The sequence below is a fragment of the Cyprinodon tularosa genome, unplaced genomic scaffold (assembly GCF_016077235.1).
Source record: "Cyprinodon tularosa strain WSP-4 unplaced genomic scaffold, ASM1607723v1 ctg672, whole genome shotgun sequence".
NCBI classification, from domain to species: Eukaryota; Metazoa; Chordata; class Actinopteri; order Cyprinodontiformes; family Cyprinodontidae; genus Cyprinodon; species Cyprinodon tularosa.
Window position 1 is genome coordinate 453,873 of NW_024039421.1, and position 22,705 is coordinate 476,577.

The window sequence follows — 22,705 nt, forward strand, 5'->3', positions numbered from 1 at the left end:
GTCATTTTCAAATCTCTGTAAATGCTACAACGTTCTATATCAGAGGTCTCCAACAGGGGGTTCGCGAACCCTAGAGGGTCCTCAGAGGTACTGCATGGGGGTCGCGAATATTATGGTTGATTACTTTTATTTTTTATTCCCTCCTGCATTTTTTTCCACTAATTGAAATGTCTTTAAATCCACATTAACATGAATCCAACAGACTGTAGTAAACAGATAAATGGGATCAATGGATTTTTAAAGAATTTATTTTGCAAATAAATTCTTTAAAAATCAGACAATGTGATTTTTTGGGTCCCCGCTCCATCTCGCCATCAGTTTGGGGTCCTTGGCCTGGAAAACGTTGAAGACCCCTGATCTATATGGTTAATATTAGGGATGCACGATATAATCGGCCTCCTATCGGTATCGGCCTCAAAACTGAATATCGGACATCGGCCACCCCACCGATATTTAACCCGATATTTGATCAGCTTCTGAGTTTCTAAAGTCTAAAAAAAAATAAAATAAATACTACTTCTTCTTCTTCCTCAAAAACTTCTCTTTTACAGACTTAAAAACTTCTAAAGACGAGGGAAAAAATATTGATAGATTAAAATATCCCAATATCTTCATATGCTGATATATTGCCATTTAAAAACACCATATCAATCTCTTTTACTAATGAAATATTGCTATATGTCATCGTTATGCTACGAAATCCCCCGAAAATTCACCAAATGTTGCCATATTTTTATATGTTGATATATTGACGCGGTATCGATCTATTTTACTAACAAAATCTCACAAGAATTTGCAAAATATCACGAGAGTTTGTAACAGAACGATGAAATTTCACCAGATTTTGAAAGTAAAATAGATCGATACCGCGTTTTTAAAAATCTATTTGATATCAGCATATGAAAATATATTTGAGTTTATTATTTTTCAAAGTGTCAGAAATGGATAACAAAACTGCTATTTTCAATGACTACTTATTTTTGTCCAGCTTTAACATCGGTATCGATATCGGTTATCGGCTACATGAGTTTTAAAATATCGGCATATCGGATATCGGCCAAAATCCCAACATTGTGCATCCCTAGTTAATATGATGAAATGATCTATAAATGATTAAAACAGAAGAGCAGCCGTATAAAATAACATTTCAAACTAAGCCCTCAAAGACCCCATGTGGTCTCTGAGGGCCCCTTGGTGCCAGCGGGCCCTGCGTTGGTGACTAGCATTATTTCTTTAGATCCAATTCCTTGTTATTAAATGAAAGTCAGTATTAAATTACAATATCTATTGTTTATTCTTTAATTATTCCTCAATTTATTTATTCATTTCTGTTCCACTACAATTTTCTTCTTGAAGTTTTATGAACAGAAAATCTAGCCAGAAAAGATAAAAAGAAAGGTTTTGTAAAATGACAATAAAAATTCATCCATCTTGAATCTATGCGTTTGTCTTTGAAAGCATCAATTGTTCTAAAGATGTATATAAAGTCAGAGTGAACTTTGTCGCTCGGTTTTCCTCAAATATCTACATTCCGTAAAAATAAATGAATCCATCCTTTTGCAATAAATAAATATATATATAATTTTTTTTTTTTTTAATGAGAGGAAATTTTCTGAAGGCAACTATAAAAATGTTGTCGTCCTTTTTCAGAAAAGTATCTAACATCTTTCCCATGTCCATGCCCCTCTGGCAGGCTCAGACTGCCTGGCGGGAGGAGGGTCAGCCCTCCTTCAATCAAACACTTCCTGTCCGGCCGAAGCTCGTACCTGTGACAGTAAATACCTGAAGGAGCTGAAGCAGTTAACTCCCTAAATGATGCATGCAGTATCTATAGCCCTTCCTTCATGCTCATCCTGGTGACGGTCGGCATATGGTGTCATTTTCTATTTCTTCTAACTGTAAAATCCTTGCAACAACCTAAATTAGAATAAAACTAAGATGCTTTCTTTAAACTAAACTACGATGTTCCTCTCATGCTGATGAAGGTTCTCAGTCATCCAGGTCATAGTCATTCCGTAAAAGTTCAAAAAAATATCCACTGGACTTGGTTTTCAAGGTTTGAAGACGTTTCTCCACCTCTCCAGGAAGCTTTCTCAATTCAAATGTCTGGATCCGCAGTGAGTTTGAGTCTTTATATAAACCAGGCCTTGTATCGCTTGGAAACATGCAAATGGAAACTGATGAGTGGGTCATTTGGTTCCATTGTTAGCCTGTAATACCTGAAATCATAGACAGGGTTCAGATATTACAGGCTAATGATGGAACCAAACGACCCATTCATCGGTTTCCATAAAGACTCAAACTTACTGCGGATCCAGACATTAGAATTGAGAAAGCTTCTTGGAGAGGAAGCGAAACGTCTTTAAAGGAATAGTACACCCAAAACATGATTAGCCTTCATTTTCTACTCACCCCCATGCTGAACAAAACTCTGGAGTACTTTTTTGATATCTCAAATGCATCTGGAGATCTGGGAGGCTTCTTGCTGTCTGCTGACATTCAAATAATGGAGGTCTATGGCGCCCGAGGCAGAAAGGTCAATAAAAGTCCACAAAAAACATGTCAATATTCCTCCATACTGCTCGTCCAATGTATTCCAAGTGTCCTGAGTGGATAGCATCCAGAATTTACTCGAAACGAAGTCATTTAGAACGTTTTAGATCCTAAACAGTAGTGTATAGGATTTCCTAATAGCGCCCCCATGCGCGCTCACGATTCTACGGAAGCCGGCAGACCAAACCAGCGCATTCAGCTCGGCAAAGAACTCGTGCTCTTCCTCAACACTGAAGTCCTCAGACATTTTTCTTTCGTTGTTTCTTTCTTTGCACAGGTAAACAGCACATTTCTTCTTCTACGCTTGCATTCTTCTACGCGTGCTCTAGCCAAGCTGAGTTTTACTGAGTCAAACTGAGTTTCTTGTCTACCTGAGTTAAAATCCAGCTGTTTTTGTCTTTGCCTCTCGGCAGGAAGTCATCCTGCAAACTGGATGTTTGGGACCTTCTCTCCCCTGGAAGGATCTTCTGAGAACCAAGCTGAGCGGAGGATTCAAGTTTATGGTTTGGATCAACCTTTTCCCCCCCAAGGATCGTCTGGAGCTTCTCTCTGAGCAAAGGATTCATCTCCACAATAACCCGTTCGAGTACCGCAGGAAATCTCAGTGGCAGTCAGCTTCTCCGTTCACCTACAAACAACCGCAATCTGGGTAAAAACTGTCCGCCCTCCATCAAACTAGATAATCACTGGAACATTCCACACATACTGGATTCAATTAAAGACACCTTTTTCTGGAAACGTGGGTCAGCAACCTATTCCTCTTCTTCAAGTCAAAGAATCTAATTTCCCACTGAGCCTGAACTAACCACAGTGTCTTCCCCTCACTTTCCAGTTCTGGTTTGACAGTGTTCACAGCAGCTCTGGACTCATCTCATCCATAAGTGGGCTGGTGTAGATGGAACCTGGGTCAGCTGCTCTCCAGCTACATGAAAGGCTGGTAAAGCCGCCCCATGCCTGATGGCGCCCTGGGTGCGACGCCGCCCCATGCCTGATGGCGCCCTGGGTGCGACGCCGCCCGGTTCTCTTTCATCCTAAATTATTTTTTAGTTTCAGTTGTGATTGAATTTTTCTGATCTGAGGTTTATCTGTGAAGCTCTCTGCTCCTAAATAATCATTGCTTTGTTCTTTAGAGGTTTTCTGATGAGTCCAGCTCCTGCATCATCCTCAGTTCAACTGATAAGTGACGTCAGAGATTTGGGTATTGACAGGTGACGTCAGAGGCCATCCGATCAGCTGTGGATGCTGAGGGAGAGTCTAGGTGTCTTTAAAGGGGAAGTGGGCGGGTCACCCTCCTCCTCCTCCTCCCTGGGTGTGTAAGGAGGAGGAGGAGGAGGAGGTGTGTATGGATGTAGGGAGCCGGCCGCCGGCCTCCCTCCCTCCGCGGCTCCTCTCCTCTATAAAAGCTGAGCGGGATGTCAGCGCGATGAGCTCCGGGATGAAGATGCTGCTGCTCGGTGTGACGCTGCTGCTGCTCCGGGCCGCCGGAGCAGACCTGTCCGGGTCAGCCGCTCCGCACCCCGGGCCGGTTCTCTCCTCACCCTCCGCCCCGCCGCTCGGGGCTCCCGGAGTCGCCCTGAGCCGCTCGGCGGTGGAGGAGGAGCAGGAGGCGGAGGAGCACCACGGCGGCGGGTACCGGGTGGTGCAGTGGGAGTGGAGCTACGTCCAGACTCCCTACATCATCGCCATCTGGCTGCTCGTGGCCAGCGTGGCCAAGATCCGTAAGTACGCTGCTGCGCATGCACGCGCGCGTGCGTGAGCCGATTCTGTACTGGGATCCAGTTTGACCCATAAACTGGTTTCATAGCTTTTCCTCTGGTTCCATTCCAGCAGCACTGCTGAATATTTAACAGCATGAAGAGAAAAATCTGATAAATGACAATAAATCTCAAAGATGAAAAAAAAAAAAACATCTTTAGTTTAATTTATTCCTGAAATTAATTTTTCTATAAAGAGAAAAAAACAGGAAGTTTATGATCAGATCCTTTAATTGGAAATAAATGTGGATAAACCTGTTGAAGGTTCACCTTTAACATGAGTCTGTAAACCGGTTCAAACTGGATCCCGCTCCACCTGAGATGTTCCTACCTGAACCTCTGCTGGGGGCCAAACATGAGAGGAACCCTCCATGGGCCCCTCTAGACCCGGGGCCAACAGGGGCCCCTCTGATGGAAACAAAGAAGAATAAGGGACTAACTTTATAATGAAAGTTGGTGGAGATACTAACAGGTGTCAGGTAACTAAGTACAAATACTTAGTTACTGTACTTAAGCACACTTTTTAGGTATCTATACTTTACTCCATTACTTTTTCTTCCTACTTCTACTCATTACATTTTCACACCAGTATCTGTACTTTCTATTCCTTCCATTTTTAAATCAAACGTTACTTGTTATTCTTGGCTTCGGTTTAATGTTTCTAAATCTTTATTTCCCGTCATGTGCTCCATCCAATGCAGATCATTGGCTCCGCCCACATCTAGTGAAAACTAGTGTGATTGGATGAGTCATAGAAGGCAAACACTCATTGGTTAGCTAAAGGAAACCATCAGAAGCAAGCAGGTGTTCTTCAAACTGCTAACGTGAATTGTCTATGCCATGCTACAATATGGGATTCGGAAAAAGATGTTGAAATGTCTGAAAGGTCGGACGCAGGCGAGAGCGTATCGGGAGACGGAGACCAACAAGACCTCCCTCATCCTTGGCCCTATCTCAGAGGATTTATAGAAATATTAGAAAAATTGAGCTTTGAGTTCATATAGTGGAATCTGGCTGTTTTTATTAAAGGTTACTTTATACTTTTATACTTTAAGTAGTTTTTGGAGCACATACTTTTTCACTTTTACTTGAGTAAAGAGGTCAAGTTGATACTTCAACTTTTACCAGAATGTTTTTAAACTGCAGGACTTCTATTTAAGTAACAAATGTGTGAACTTTAGGCACCGCTGCTAAAGGCTGATGCTCCTACAGCTTTTAACAGGGTTTTTATTTTCCAAAAATGAGCTCAAACATATATTTACTGAACGCTCTCCTATTGTTGAGAACACAATAGAACCAAAATGTCATTATTTTTATGGGTAGTTAGACATCAAAGGATGAATAAGAGCCGATTTCGATGCCAACAGCAATACATCCTGCCTCCCTAATCTGCACACAACTTCAGCTTCATTCATCCATCAATCCATCCAGAAAAATTGGGATTAATTGATGGATGTTTTTCCTTTCCATGATAATCTGCATTCAAAAGCAGCGAAATCAAATTTAGAAAATTGTCCCACATATTGTTGGGAGCCAAACTCTATGTATTGAAAGTAGGGACGCAGGATATAATCGGCCCCCTATCGGTATCGGCCTTAAAACTGAATATGGGACATCGGCCACCCCACCGATATTTAACCCGATATTTGATCAGCTTCTGAGTTTCTACTTCTTCTTCCTCAAAAACGTCTTTTTTACAGACTTAAAAACTTCTAAAGACGAGGGAAAAAATATTGATCCATTAAAATATCCCAATATCTTCATATGCTGATATATTGCCATTTAAAAACATCATATCAATCTCTTTTACTAATGAAATATTGCTATATGTCATCGTTATGCTACGAAATCCCCCGAAAATTCACCAAATGTTGCCATATTTTTATATGTTGATATATTGACGCGGTATCGATCTATTTTACTAACAAAATCTCACAAGAATTTGCAAAATATCACGAGAGTTTGTAACAGAACGATGAAATTTCACCAGATTTTGAAAGTAAAATAGATCGATACCGCGTTTTTAAAAATCTATTTGATATCAGCATATGAAAATATATTTGAGTATATTATTTTTCAAAGTGTCAGAAATGGATAACAAAACTGCTATTTTCAATGACTACTTATTTTTGTCCAGCTTTAACATCGGTATCGATATCGGTTATCGGCTACATGAGTTTTAAAATATCGGCATATCGGATATCGGCCAAAATCCCGATATCCTGCATCCCTAATTGAAATTATTGGTGATTATTGCAACAAAGTAATTTTTTTTCTCTCCTGTTATTTAACCAGGAAAAGTCCCATTGAGATTAACAATCTCTATTTCAAGGGAGTCCTGGCCAAGATGGCGGCAAAATATTACATTACAGTTTACAATTACATCTATCTATAATTAGAAATTCATAAAACCGTTACAAACCATAGATCTTATTTCCAAACCTTTGAGCAATCTGTTAAAATGTCCGATTCACTGGAATAAATGGCAATCTAGATATGTCCTTTTTTCTTGAAATAAGTTTATTTGTTCTTGAATTGAGGAGGTAAAAGAGACATTTTGCCAATGGAACAAGACAATTTACATTTAAAATAAGAAAACACAATTGCATTGTCTTATTTCAAGTGCATTTTATCTAATTATCTTATTTTAAGAGTAAAAATACTCAATCCATTGGCAAATTATCCCGTTTACCAACTCAAATTAAGATTAAATACACTTAATTTAAGAAATTTTTACTTATTTCTAGATTGTTTTTCCAGTGTTGGATTAAAATCCTTCAGCTTCCAGTTTTTCTGAAGATTGCTCCATGCTGTGGGGGCAGAGTACTGAAAAGTACTGAAAAATAAAATTATTATAAACTAAAATGCTTTCTTTAAACCAAACTACGATGTTCCTCTTTTATTTGGTGAATTTATGTTGCAGTGCATGATGGGGGTTTTGCATCTAATGGCAGGGATGAAAACCGTTCCCAGTCTGAGCCTGGGAAAGTTACGGCTGTACCAACTTCTAATGATTAGATTTAGCTGAAATATTGCATGTGTTATTATTTATATCTCTATAGATTAGGTGGCAAATTGCAGCTCTGAAGTAATTTTTGTTTTGATTTCCAGGAGTTTGAACTGAGTCGGGTCTGAAACAGCCTGTTGAGTTTCGAGCAGTGATCCGGTTTTTGTATTTGAAAAGATGCGGCACCACGGGAGACTTGAGACCTTGTATAAGGTCCTCTGATGAAGCATCATCACCATAAGTTACTTTCATTTCATCAACAGACTCTCCTGTACGGAAGAGGATTAGGGCCGGTGGAAAAAAAAAATAAAGTTAACTGATTTTTAAATTTTATTTCAGTTTAGTATGGGAAAAAGTCAGAATTCTGACTTTTTTATCGTCAGAATTCAGTCAGAATTCTGAGATTAAAGTCAGAATTCTGGGAAAAAAGTCAGATTTTTTTCCCATGTTAAACTGAAATAAAATTTAAAAATCAGTTAACTTTTTTTTTTTTTTTTAGTGGCCCTAATCCTCTTCCGTACTCCTGGGTCTGCGTCCCTTCAAATATAAAACCAGGATTACTGCTCGACACTTTTAGACTCAGTTTAAACACCTTTAAATCAGAAACAACAATTAGTTCAGGGCTGTAATTTACCACTTAATCTATAGATATATAAATAATTGCACATGCAAATTTTCAGCTTGATCAACCAATGAATGATCCTCATAGACTGCGAAAAAATAAAGACTTTGTAAAGTAAGTCATTTTATTCCTGAATTAAGTGTATTTTGCCTTTATTTGAGCTTCCAGGTAAATATTGCCAATTTTTTAGGATGATTTATATTTAAAATAAAAAAAACTTCATTATCTTATTTTATGTACATATTCTTTATTATATGGGGAAGCATAATCCTTAAATAGCTCAAATTAATGGCAAATAATGTGGTTTTAAGAAATGTTTCCTCTTTTACACTGCAAAAAATGTAAATCTAAATAAGTAATTTTTTCCTAAACTAAGTGAATTTGTTCTTGAATTGAGGAGGTAAGTGAGACACTTTGCCAATTTGCATTGAAAATAAGAAAAAGCAATTGCATTGTCTTATTACAAGTGAATATTATCTAATTATCTTAGTTTAAGAGTAAAAAAATACTCATTCTGTTGGCAAATTATCCTATTTACCTACTAAAATTAAGGTAAAATACGCTTGATTTAAGGAATTTTTACTTATTTCTAGATAGTTTTTGCAGTGTAGATCATTTTTTGCAGTGTAATGCTAAATGAATGTCTTATGATGACATTTATGATGACATTTTAAAAATGAAAGTCGGTTTAAGCTCCGCCCATTTTAAAATAGGATCATTTTCATCTATTAGATTCGGATCTACAGCCTTGCCTTTGCGGCTCACTTAATTTCATTATCGATCTTCTCTTGCCCTGTTTCTGTTTCTGTTGCTCTTTTAATTCCTTTCTGCTCCTCTGGCCTCCGTTTGGTTTGTAGCTGAAATAAACCACCAAACTAAATTTCTTGAAGAAAAGTGACATTTTTGATCAGCTGAGCTTCAGTTGAGCTTCAATGTTGGCAGGAAAGCATCTCCAGAGGGCTGAGCTCACGGTTGCTGCTTCCTCACAGCCGTTAATGAAGGTTTGAAGCAGGCAGACTGTCGGAGCATCATCATCATCATCATCCTCATCATGTGGAGCTCTAACAGGTGGCTGACAGGAAGTTTGCTTTGCTTTATGAGCGCCAGGCCAAAGGCTCCTCTGGGTTCCTCCCTCCTTCCACCTGGAGAAATGTCTTCATTTAGAAGGTCTGCAGCAGCAGCGGGAGGAGAGAGGAGGTTTAAGGAGCAGCTGAGCAGACTAGATATGGAAAAAACCATCAGGAATCAATTATTTTATTATATCAACATGTTCATGACCTGAAACGCAGTTAAAATGCAGTCAGTGAGCTGAGAGGAGAAAAAGCTGTTTAATATTGGTATAAAAAGCATGATGTGGTCTGCAGAATGAAGAGAGAGAACAACAGACAGGCCGTCTGCTGCAGCTGCAGCTCTGGTCTCCAGGTCTGCCTTCACTAACTGATCTGATTACTGTCGCAGCTCCACCTTTGATCCATCAGGACTCCACCTGAACACCGTCATGTTCTCTTTAAACCCAGCAGACACGGCGTAGTTCAGTCAGGAGGGACTCAGCTTTCTTTTTCCTCTGATGTTTTAAAGGAATCGGTTTAAATCTAAACTCTTGTTTTCAGTCGGTTATCTGATGGATGGACTCGTCTACAGCTGCTTCCTATCTGCTTATCTCTGTTGCTCTTTCCACAAACATGTCGTCTGTGTCGACACCTGTTGGGTCTGTTGTGTGTGCGGCTCATGGTGTTCATCATTCTCTCGTTTTCTGATGATGCTTTCCTGTTCAGAATAGTTTAAAAGGTTGTAAACAGTTTTTTTTTTTCCTGAGATCAGCGTCTGGAGACTATAAAACCTGCTTTTATTAAAACCAGATTGGATAATTCATTATATGTTGGCCTGGACCGCTCACTTTGACACCGCCTGCATCCTGAGCGCAGACAGGAGGCCTCTGATTGGTCAGATCTCCATCCGCTCTACTTTATGCGTATTTCCTGTTTGGTTCCTTACCGGCTGGTTTTGTTTGTCTGACCGCCATTGTGGAAAACGACTGGAGATGGAGCAGCTAGCAGAGCGAGGTGCTTGATATGTGCTTGAGAATGGCTTAGTCTCCGGTTAAACCCAGGTTTAAAGCCTTGCAGCCCACTGCCAACATTAAGACAGAAAAAAGTAAGAAAAGAACAAACCATCAGTTCAGGGGTTTGAGAAAATATGGGAATCAGGAAATGATCTATAAACCAAACTGAACGATTGTTGTTCTCTACTTTAAAAAAAAACAATTTAGATTTTAAAATGGAAAAATGTTCTTTTTTTTTAAATTTAAAGTTAATGTAAAACATGAATGCTTAAAAAAACTCATTTTATTTCAGTTTTAAATTATGTTTAAAGAAACTCAGGACCTTTACTGGTTGATGATTTTCTTTATTCGGATCCCTCTGATTATTTAAAGGAATAGTACACCCAAAACATGATTAGCCTTCATTTTCTACTCCCCCCCATGCTGAACAAAACTCTGGAGTACTTTTTTGATATCTCAAATGCATCTGGAGATCTGGGAGGCTTCTTGCTGTCTGCTGACATTCAAATAATGGAGGTCTATGGCGCCCGAGGCAGAAAGGTCCATAAAAGTCCACAAAAAACGTGTCAATATTCCTCCATACTGCTCGTCCAATGTATTCCAAGTGTCCTGAGTGGGTAGCATCCAGAATTTACTCGAAACGAAGTCATTTAGAATGTTTTTAGAGCATAAACAGTAGTGTATAGGATTTCCTAAAAGCGCGTTCACGAGTCTACGGAAACCGCGGCAGACCAAACCAGACGAAAGTGCGCATTCAGCGTCTGCTCTGCCGATAATGCAAGCGTAGAAGAAGAAATGTGCTGTTTACCTGTGCAAAGAAAGAAACAACGAAAGAAAACTGTCTGAGGACTTCAGTGTTGAGGAAGAGCATGAGTTCTTTGCCGAGCTGAATGCGCACTTTCATCTGGTTTGGTCTGCCGCGGTTTCCGTAGACTCGTGAACGCGCTTTCAGGAAATCCTATACACTGCTGTTTATGCTCTAAAAACATTCTAAATGACTTCGTTTCGAGTAAATTCTGGACGCTACCCACTCAGGACACTTGGAATACATTGGACGAGCAGTATGGAGGAATATTGACACGTTTTTTGTGGACTTTTATGGACCTTTCTGCCTCGGGCGCCATAGACCTCCATTATTTGAATGTCAGCAGACAGCAAGAAGCCTCCCAGATCTCCAGATGCATTTGAGATATCAAAAAAGTACTCCAGAGTGTTGTTCAGCATGGGGGGGAGTAGAAAATGAAGGCTAATCATGTTTTGGTGTACTATTCCTTTAATTGGTGACCTCTGACCTAAATGATTCCAGTTAAATGTCTTCAGTCGACGCCGTTTGGACTGGAGGCAGGAAGGGAGGGAGAAAAAGCAGAATGAGAGGAAAAAAACTCAATCAATCCTTCAGGGAGACTGGCTGTTGATCCAGAACCTTTTAAATTATTCCAGGAGCGTCTGGATCACAGAAGGAAAACAGGGAAAGATGAGCTGATCAGAGGATTGATATTAACAGTCTGACAGATTTCAGTCTGACTCTGTTTGTCTGGGAAAATGAGACAAGGAGGGAAATGAGTCTATTGATTTCTGAGTTAAGGAGGGGGAAGACATCTGTCCTCTCTGACTCTAAAATTAAAAAGGTGTGGAGACTCTTTAGGGCTTCACATGAAGCAGGAAGGACGACAGAGGGACGGACAGAGGGACGGACAGAGGGACGGACAGAGGGACGGACAGGCTGACTCCCACTCAGCAGACGAACAGGCAAGGACAGAAACACTGAGGACGTTCAGCTGCTCCACATGAAGCCCAGACAGGAATCCAAACAGACTCTGCCGCCTTAAATCACGGTCTGCCCTCCCCTGCTCACTCTGCAGTCTCATCCGCCATCTAAAATAGTCCCAAATGTCTCCTCCGAAACCATCCAGCGCAGCTTCTGTAGAAGGCTCCGGGTTTAAAATCTGAACTTTTAGATTTATTAGCATGAGGGCGATGAGGGCTGAACATGCAGAGATGCTTTAACTCAGCCTGGAAACAATAAATAAGCTCCACAGCTGGACTTGTTGCAGACGGTGCAGGAAGGAGTCTGGGGACTACTTTCAGCGGATGGTTACGTGTGATGCTGCGGTGAGGAGGAACCAGCGGCTGAGTTTGAGCTCAGGAGGAGAAGCTGAAGCAGAATGACCTTCCTGAGTCGGAGCAGCTCTGAGGTCAGGCTGTTATCAGGCAGCGCTTTGTCGTCCTGCGGATCCGTGACTCACAGCAGAACCAGAATCACATGTCTGGGTCTGATTGGGCTCAGGGACACACAGACATACAAACACACATTCCTCCTGTCAAACAAAAAGACGGTGTCCTTCATGGGAGCTCTATGACGTCATAGTATCTCTACCTGAGTAGCTCAGCCAATAAGGACTGCGTTCATTGGACTCATTTGTCATGATTTCATTAAAGGTCTGACCCAAAATGCAGAAGACCAAACAGAGAGACACGGGAAACGTTTAAACAGGTTTATGTTAGAATAATGTGATGAATCCAGTGCTGCTCTGAACACTCAAACTGGAACTGGAAGGTGAGGACAAGACACTGCGGTTAGTTCAGGCTCAGTGGGAAATTAGATTATTTGGCTTGAATTGGAGGAATAGGTTGCAGACTCACTTCTCCAGAAAAAGGTGTCCTTTATGGAATCCAGTCTGTGTGGAATGTTCCAGTAATTGTCTTGTTTGGTGATGGGTGGACGGGGTTTACTCAGACTGCGGTTGTTCCTTGGTGAACGGAGAAGCTGACTGCTACTCAGATTTCCTGCGGTACTTGAACGGGCTGTGGTGCAGATGAAACCTTTGCTCAGTGTGAAGCTCAAACGACCTCTAGGGGAAAGTGGATCCAAACCTCCTGTTTGGAACCCCAGCTCAGTTAGAAGCTCAGTCGATCCTTCCAGAGAGAGAAGGTCCGAAAAAATCCAGTTTGCAGGATGACTTCCTGCCGAGAGGCAAAGACAAAAAAAAAAACTAAGTTAAGACTCAGGTTGACAAAAACTCAGGTTAGACTCTGCTAAACTAAGCATGGCTAGAGTGCCCTGTATTGGCAAACACTCTGGCCTCGAGGTAGTGGCAGTCAGCAGCTTAAGAATCCTCCACAGGTAATGAGGCAATGAGCTGCAGGTGTGCAGGGAGAACCAATGAGGACGGGGCACCACCTGGTGGAGGAGGAAAGGAAACACAAAAACAGACCACACAAACTGGATTCCTGACATCATTAGCCAATCAGAGACAAAGATTCTGCATTTTCATAGAATTGCAATCTATGAACAATAGATTTATATTCACTGAAAACAGAGAAAGGGTCAGAAATGAGAGAACCGAAGGTTGGAAGGTCAATTAATTAACTTTAAAAAGAAGTCCATCCTCCATGTTGTCACTTTTCCATCTCCATGGATCACTGGTCTGCAGCTGGTTTCCTCCAAACATCTGTCCATCATGGTCCAACTGTCTCCTCTGTCCAGAGGACGTTGTCCCACAAGTTTGCTGCTATCTTGGTCCTAGAGAGGAGAGACTTTCTCCCTCAACACTCCCAAGCAGTCAGACTGGTTGAGGTCATGACCTTTGACCTTTAATCTGCTAACATGTCGAGCCTGAGCTCATGTGGAGCTCTTTGGTTTTATGGAGTGAACTTTGTACCATTATTGTTGCGAACAACGAAGACGTTTTGTAAATGACACTTTGAAAAAGTTCTTAATCAAAGCTAAGTTCTAAGAGCAACTTTGACGTTTTCTCTGGTTTTATTTTTTCTTTTAATTCTCTTTCAGATTGAGTTTTACAAATTCCTTTCTTTTCAATCTGTGTTGTTAGGATAGAATTTCCTTCACTTCAAGCTCAATGTTGCTAACGTCCGTGCAGACCAATAGAAATTAATCTTCCTTCTTCACTAAACAAATTCCGCTTCCAAAAGTGAACAATATGCAATCTGAAAAATGCAGTTTGGAAAGAATCCGATTTGTAAAAAAGAAGGAAATCTGGAAATATGAAATCTGTAAAAACTGTGAAAAATGTACATTTGAAAAAAGGTCAAATTTGGAAACAAAATGAATCCGTAAACCTCTGCTATAGAGGAACTTCTGCTGACCAGGGAATCATCCTGTCATCCACTATAAGCTGATGTTGGTCCTTGAAGGATAAATCTGTGTCTCACTGAGGTTTCTTGTCCTGCAGTGTTCCACTTCTCCCAGCGGTTTACAACTGTGGTGCCAGAGAGCTGCATGCTGATCCTGCTGGGTCTGGTTCTGGGCGGGGTCGTCCTCATAGCCAGTAAGAAGCAGCTGTACCAGCTGGACCCCTCCCTCTTCTTCCTCTTCCTGCTGCCGACCATCGTCGGGGACGCCGGCTACTTCATGCCGGCTCGGCTCTTCTTCGACAACCTGGGATCCATCCTGACGTACGCCGTGGTGGGCACGCTGTGGAACGCCTTCTGCACCGGCTTCAGTCTGTACGCAGCCAAGCTGCTGGGCGTTATAGGTCAGTGATGGGGGGTCAGAGGTCAGATCGATGATAAGACGTGCTACAAACAGCAACAGACATCAGTATTCATCCTGCAGACTGCATCAATCTGTACAGAACATCTCAACAACTCCGGCTGGCACAGGGGCGGAGCTAGATGGGGGGCCGGGGTGGCCATGGCTACCCTTACCCACTCATTGGCCACCCTACCATTTATTTACATCTAATACAGATGGCGGCAGCAGTAAAACTTTGGAGTGGAATATTCAATTCATTTACATTTTTTTTGTGGTTAATTATACACATCAATTACTAACATCAAAGATGATAAGTACATAATTATTAGATTAGATTTTGTGTTAAATGGGGTAAGGAGAAAATGATGCGTCTCTGCAAGTCATCTAGGAGTCTTCATTGAAATCATAGATAAATAACAATTTTAATAAAAACTTATCAAATAATCAATTTATTTAGATATTAGTGCTTTTAAATAGCAATTAATTATTATTATGCAGAATGTTTATTGACACAAGTAGGTAAGTAATGACAATGGAAAAGATTTATGCCCCAGAACTCAAAACTGAAAGAATTTTATCCACCATACCTTTTATCTAGAAATTACATATTTTTAAATATATGTGTCTAATTGTTAGCAAAGGATGTGGGAAAGTATAATTTGTCTTTTTTTTTTTTTAGAAAATATGGATGTTTTGCTCATTAATTTTCCTGTTGGATCAGTATAGATTGACCCTAAGGTTCTGGTGCCGATCCACTTTCGGCCACCCCTCAGTGTTCATTGGTTACTGCCAGGCCAGCCTTATAACAATGTTCTGACTATGCCTCTGGGCTGGCAGTAAGGAAGGAGGTAGGAAGAGGAAGCAGGATGCTTCCTATCTTAGCTCTGAAGGTTGTTATCCCCTTTTGACCAGCATCATTAATGTAAGTTATCTTCCCATTATGGAGTATCTAAGGATTTAAAACAGCCGCCCAGAACTCCTTTCCTAACCTGGATCTTGATCTTACTGTTGACCCCATGAAAAGTGAAGCAACAGGAAGTAAAAACTAGACTTTGCTGAATTCAGACTGAGTCAAGGACTCAATACATCAAATGGTATCTCCTGCCTTCTGTTCCTAACTCCTATCCCTTCACTTCTAATGGGGTCAACAGTTAGATCTCTGTTCCGGGCGGGAAAGGAGCTAAACGAACGTCGTTATGTGACAGAGATGCTCATGAATGACGCTGGTCAAATTACAAACTACAAAAAAGCAGAGTTAGCCAAATGTAGTGAACGATTGAATCTCTTTGTTATAAAAACCAAAACACATGAAGGTCAGGAGACATCAGCAGGTCCCTATGCTAACTGTATTGGATCTAGGAAGCATCCTACATCCCGCTCCTAGCTCCTTCCTAACCTCCTAACCCCTTCCACATTACTTATTTTCCCTCACTACCTTGAGGTGCAAAGCTCAGCAGCACTGAAAGTCTCACCGTCTTAGATCTTGTTTTGATATTGATTTATTAAGCAAAAGTAGATTCTGTTAGATTATTAATCTCCTTTTGAGAAAATTCTACTTAGAAGAAGCCAATAATCTGTCAGTGCTGTAAAACAGTTAGACTTGGTAAAAGATTTTCTTGTTTGGAGAAAATATATCCTGATTTCAGGAAGTCTAACTGCCCTGGCAGAATATCGCTCTTATTTCTTTTTTTTAAATAGAATTTTCTGAAAAGAAAATTAATAATGAAATCTGTTCTTGTTTATTTGTCTTTTTCAGATGTTGACCAACGAAAATGAAGAATATATATAAAAATAAAAATGCGTCTTTGCTTCTCACCAATCTGTAAAATGCAGCTTGAGAAGATGGTAATTAATAAAACTGGAAAATAGAAATGAAAAAAAAATAAAAAATAGAAAATATAAAAAAAAATTGTCATTTGAAAAAAATAAATCAGAGAAAACAGGAAAGCTACTTTCAAAAAATTGTTTTTTATAGGAAGTTTTTTACACTTTAAATTAGGGATGCACGATATAATCGGCCTTAAAACTGAATATGGGACATCGGCCACCCCACCGATATTTAACCCGATATTTGATCAGCTTCTGAGTTTCTAAAGTCTAAAAAAAAAAAAATAATACTACTTCTTCTTCTTCCTCAAAAACTTCTTTTTTACAGACTTAAAAACTTCTAAAGACGAGGGAAAAAATATTGATCCATTAAAATATCCCAATATCTTCATATGCTGATATATTGCCATTTAAAAACACCATATCAATCTCTTTTACTAATGAAATATTGCTATATGTCATCGTTATGCTACGAAATCCCCCGAAAATTCACCAAATGTTGCCATATTTTTATATGTTGATATATTGACGCGGCATCGATCTATTTTACTAACAAAATCTCACAAGAATTTGCAAAATATCACGAGAGTTTGTAACACAACCATGAAATTTCACCAGATTTTGAAAGTAAAATAGATCGATACCGCGTTTTTAAAAATCTATTTGATATCAGCATATGAAAATATATTTGAGTTTATTATTTTTCAAAGTGTCAGAAATGGATAACAAAACGGCTATTTTCAATGACTACTTATTTTTGTCCAGCTTTAACATCGGTATCGATATCGGTTATCGGCTACATGAGTTTTAAAATATCGGCATATCGGATATCGGCCAAAATCCCAATATCCTGCATCCCTAGTTTAAATTCTAGATTGGATTTTTTCTCAAATTTCTATTTCCAATACGTGTTCAGTAGCTGGAATATATCTGTATTGAAGCAGCTGTTAATTTTTATTTTTTATTTTTATATTTGTATGTTTTCTATGATTTTTTTTCTTATCTTAAACTTTAACCATTTTATTGTAGTTTCAAGTCGTCTCACCTCCATAATAGAAAATCCACTTATTTTAATCACAAAATGACATATTTAGTTTCTGCAGTCAGAGACGTCTAGGATGAACCATCACCAGAATCACAACATACCTCATCTATACCTGCTGTGATGTCATCACGCGTTAACCAGTCACCTGTGCCGACTCTGTGCTGCAGATGAACGCGTTCAGGCCGAGTTGATGGACTTCCTGCTGTTCGGCGCCCTGATCTCGGCCGTGGATCCGGTGGCGGTTCTGGCGGTCTTTGAGGAGGTCCACGTCAACGAGATGCTCTTCATCATCGTGTTTGGAGAATCGCTGGTGAACGACGCCGTCACCGTGGTGAGAGACACATTCTGACATCTCCTTGTCTTCGTCTGAACCCGACTGGACTGTTAGAGGATCTCTGTGTTGGTTCTAAAGATCAGCAAGAATCCTTCAAAAGACAAAAGCAGAGATCGTTGCTCAGATAAACGCTGTTTACATCCAGGTCAACCTGACAGATTTAAGAGACAAGCTGTTTTTTTTAGGTCAGTTGCTGCTGCTGCATAAAAACATGATGCCATGTGGAGCCGTTCAGCTCCCAGTATCCAGTCCCAGTAACCGGAGGCTTCACAGCTCATTGTTAATGTGCTTCAACATAAGGCAGCAACAGTCTTCTCTCAGCTCACCTGCACAGATATAGAGTAGCTAGATGTAGATGTAGGTCAGCGGGATCCCTGCAGGTGCTGCTGATGCAATCTAACACTGTATGAATCAGCACAAATCTCACCTGCATCACCGTGGCAGGTGTGACAGGGTGTTTCCATAGCAACAGATAAGCCTATAAAGGTCAGGCTGAGCTGAACCTGAACTTTGCTCCGTGCTTTTATCTGGCAGCAGGAACATATTTAATGCCAGGAGCAGCAGGAGAACACGTGTTCTCTGGAACCAGCCGCTGGAAAGCGTCCCTTTAAGGCTTCCCATCAGAGCGATGAACACCTCCACCTCCGCACGGCCGCATGTCGGGCCATGGAAAGCTGTGAGCAGATTAGCTGCCGCCGGGTAATCCTCCGCAGCACTCAGAATATTAGCTAATCCCAGCGGGAAATGGAAAAAAACCAAAGCTTGGTGAACTGGAGCCATGATCTCTGGGAGAGGAGAGCTGAGGGACGTTTTACCTTATCAGAACTAAATTTATCTGACACAGCTGGAGCATCTAGATCAGGGGTCTCCACCTCTAGTCCTCCAGATCTACTGTCCTGCAGGTTTTAGATGCATCTCTGCTCCAACACAGCTGAATTAAATTCCCAGGACTCCCACTAAACCCTACGGGAACCTGGAGGAAGACAACCTAAGGGGTCTGAGTGGGCAGCAGGATGTTAATTTCTCCCCACATCATATCAGAGACCTAGAAATTAAAGACCAGTCCCTGTTTTATAACGTTACTGCTAAAAAATAATATTTTCAACCTGCAACATGAAACACATGCAGAGAAAAAAACAACTTATTCTGAGAATTAAACCTGAAAATGTTTTTCAACACATTGACTGCAGCTCACTTCTTTTCATTACCGTATTTATGCAATAAACTAATTAAGTACAAACAAGAATATTGAAGCTGTGCACATCTTAGAGGGAAATAAAACACACATTAGAAAATACAGCAACAAATATGGAGGAATAAGTAGTAGGGATGCAGGATGTTGGGATTTTGGCCGATATCCGATATGCCGATATTTTAAAACTCATGTAGCCGATAACCGATATCGATACCGATCTTAAAGCTGGACAAAAATAAGTAGTCATTGAAAATAGCAGTTTTGTTATCCATTTCTGACACTTATAATAAATAATATACTCAAATATATTTTCATACGCTGATATCAAATAGATTTTTAAAAACGCGGTATCGATCTATTTTACTTTCAAAATCTGGTGAAATTTCATCGTTCTGTTACAAACTCTCGTGATATTTTGCAAATTCTTGTGAGATTTTGTTAGTAAAATAGATCGATACCGCGTCAATATATCAACATATAAAAATATGGCAACATTTCGTGAATTTTCGGGGGATTTCGTAGCATAACGATGACATATAGCAATATTTCATTAGTAAAAGAGATTGATATGGTGTTTTTAAATGGCAATATATCAGCATATGAAGATATTGGGATATTTTAATGGATCAATATTTTTTCCCTCGTCTTTAGAAGTTTTTAAGTCTGTAAAAAAGAAGTTTTTGAGGAAGAAGAAGAAGTAGTATTTTTTATTTATTTTTTTAGACTTTAGAAACTCAGAAGCTGATCAAATATCGGGTTAAATATCGGTGGGGTGGCCGATGTCCGATATTCAGTTTTAAGGCCGATACCGATAGGGGGCCGATTATATCGTGCATCCCTAGGTACTAGCAACCTTCTCAGAGCCCAGAGCTCTGCTCTAACCACTAGACCATCACTGGAGTCTCTATAGTTATGCTGCTATAGGCTTATACCGCCGGTGGACATAGGGACCTCTTTTCCAACACATACAAACTTAAAACCGCAGATCGATTTTATCGGATCCAAAAGCACATGGTCAGATTGCTGCCCTCTGACAAATAAAAAAAAAGGGTAATAAAACCAGCTTGAATTCAGGTTTAAGTCAGCAGAGTTGTTAAATATTTCATCAGCATGTTTTCTGTCTCTGGTGACTAACGTGATGAGTCGTACCACAGATCAGCATATAAACAGAGGTGTGAGGAATTCACACGGATTCCTGCAAACATTTAAATACCACCGATGCGTAATGGTGAACGGTGAATGCTGCGACTGCGTGGAGACTTTGAACATTTTCAGGGATTCTCATGATTACCTGACCAAGGATGAGGGTTGATCAGCTGGTCAGACTCCATAGAGGTCTATGAACTGGGTCCAGTATTGGAGATACGGACCGACCACCTGAACCAGTTCATCCCTGTGGGGTTCGACAGGAGGAGGTCAGAAAAACAGAGTAGCTGGAGGCATTAAATGAAAATAGATTATGTTAAACTAGAATTTAAAATATATGAATAATGTATAATATGCTTAAAGAAAAGAGAAAGAACTGCAGGTTCTCTCAGATCTGCACCTTTTTAAGTCCAGATTATAAACTAATTTTTTCAAACTGGCTTTTAATACTTAGTACACATTGTTTTATGCTTATGATTTTATTTATTTATTTGTTTTTTTGCAATGTTTTTTTTCTTTGGTTTTCCTGGTGTTGTTGTAAAGAACTCTATACAGGTGCTGGTCATAAAATTAGAATATCATGAAAAAGTAGATTGATTTCAGTAATTCCATTTAAAAAGTGAAACTTGTATATTATATTCATACATTACATACAAACTCATATATTTCAGATGTTTATTTTGTTTAATTTTGATGATTACAAATGACAACAAATGAAAATCTCAAATTCATCATATCAGAAAATTAGAATATTACTGAAGACCAATAAAAACAAAGGATTTATAGAAATGTTGGCCAACTGAAAAGTATGAACATGAAAAGTATGAGCATGTACAGCACTCAGTATTTAGTTGGGCCTCCTTTGGCCTGTATTACTGCAGCAATGCGGCGTGGCATGGAGTCGATCAGTCTGTGGCACTGCTCAGGTGTTATGATAGCCCAGGTTGCTCTAATAGTGGCTTTTAGCTCTTCTGAATTGTTGGGTCTGGTGTATTGCATCTTCTTCTTCACAATACCCCATAGATTTTCTATGGGGTTAAGGTCAGGAGAGTTTGCTGGCCAATTAAGAACAGGGATACCATGGTCCTTCAACCAGGTACTGGTAGCTTTGGCACTGTGTGCAGGTGCCAAGTCCTGTTGGAAAATGAAATCTGCATCTCCAAAAAGTTGGTCAGCTGCAGGAAGCATGAAGTGCTCTAAAACTTCCTGGTATGTGGCTGCGTTGACCCTGGACCTCAGAAAACACAATGGACCAACACCAGCAGATGACATGGCACCCCAAACCATCACTGACTGTGGAAACTTTACACTGGACTTCAAGCAACGTGGATGAAGTGCCTCTCTTCTTTTCCTCCAGACTCTGGGACCTTGATTTCCAAAGGAAATGCAAAATTTACTTTCATCAGAGAACATGACTTTGGACCACTCACCAGCAGTCCAGTCCTGTTTCTCTTTAGCCCAGGCAAGACGCTTCTGACGCTGTCTGTGGTTCAAGAGTGGCTTGACACAAGGAATGCGACAGCAGAAACCCATGTCTTTCATACGTCTGTGTGTGGTGGTTCTTGAAGCACTCACTCCAGCTGCAGTCCACTCTTTGTGAATCTCCCCCACATTTTTGAATGGGTTTTGTTTCACAATCCTCTCCAGGGTGCGGTTATCTCTCTTGCTTGTACACTTTTTTCGACCACATCTTTTCCTTCCCTTCGCCTCTCTATTAATGTGCTTGGACACTGAGCTCTGTGAACAGCCAGCCTCTTTAGCGATGACCTTTTGTGTCTTGCCCTCCTTGTGCAAGGTGTCGATGGTCGTCTTTTGGACAACTGTCAAGTCAGCAGTCTTCCCCATGATTGTGTAGCCTATAGAACTAGACTGAAAGACCATTTAAAGGCTTTTGCAGGTGGTTTGAGTTAATTAGCTGATTAGAGTGTGGCACCAGGGGCCATCAATTTTGAACCTTTTCACAATATTCTAATTTTCTGATATGATGAATTTGAGATTTTCATTTGTTGTCATTTGTAATCATCAAAATTAAACAAAACAAACATCTGAAATATATGAGTTTGTATGTAATGTATGAATATAATATACAAGTTTCACTTTTTAAATGGAATTACTGAAATCAATCTACTTTTTCATGATATTCTAATTTTATGACCAGCACCTGTAAATAATCATCTCTCGGTTTATTAGAGAGACATCTAAATAAAATAAGATGATGTAGCTGAAACAAGAACATTTTGGCATTTTTTTAAATAATAATAATAGCAGCTGTTAAACACTGGTTCCTTAGCAGCTCCAATCCCCCCACAGGTGTTCAACATGATCAACAGTTATTTAACCTTCTTTAGTAGCAAAATAAATGAGTAATTAGTCCCATAAATCTGAAATATGACAGCCGGTTCTAAGCCCAATGTTACCTGGATGTTCTTCTTAATCTGATCAATCCACATCTGACTTCAAGTTTGACATTAATAATACGTTTATTTACTCTCCCTACCAAATATATATATTTCTCAGACTCCTCACTCACCAGCACATCTATGTCTGCCTTAAACTGTGATTTTTATTCCACTCTTTCGGCTGGGGTTGCCATGGTAACCATTAAATAATATTGACCAGCGGGCTTATTGAACTTGTTAACTATCCTGTCTTAACCAAACGAGTA

The 22,705-nt window shown here is 40.0% G+C and overlaps 1 protein-coding gene across 1 annotated transcript in view; it reads left to right on the forward strand.

Moving 5' to 3' along the window:
• Positions 1–3,876: 3,876 nt before the first annotated feature.
• slc9a5 (solute carrier family 9 member A5) overlaps positions 3,877–22,705 on the forward strand; it is a 43,621-nt gene continuing 24,792 nt past the window's right edge. Inside the window, exons 1-3 of the mRNA XM_038267434.1 lie at positions 3,877–4,271; positions 14,192–14,494; positions 17,533–17,696. Of these exons, the coding sequence (XP_038123362.1) occupies positions 3,896–4,271; positions 14,192–14,494; positions 17,533–17,696 (843 nt within the window). The 5' untranslated portion in view covers positions 3,877–3,895. The remainder of the gene's footprint in view (positions 4,272–14,191; positions 14,495–17,532; positions 17,697–22,705) is intronic.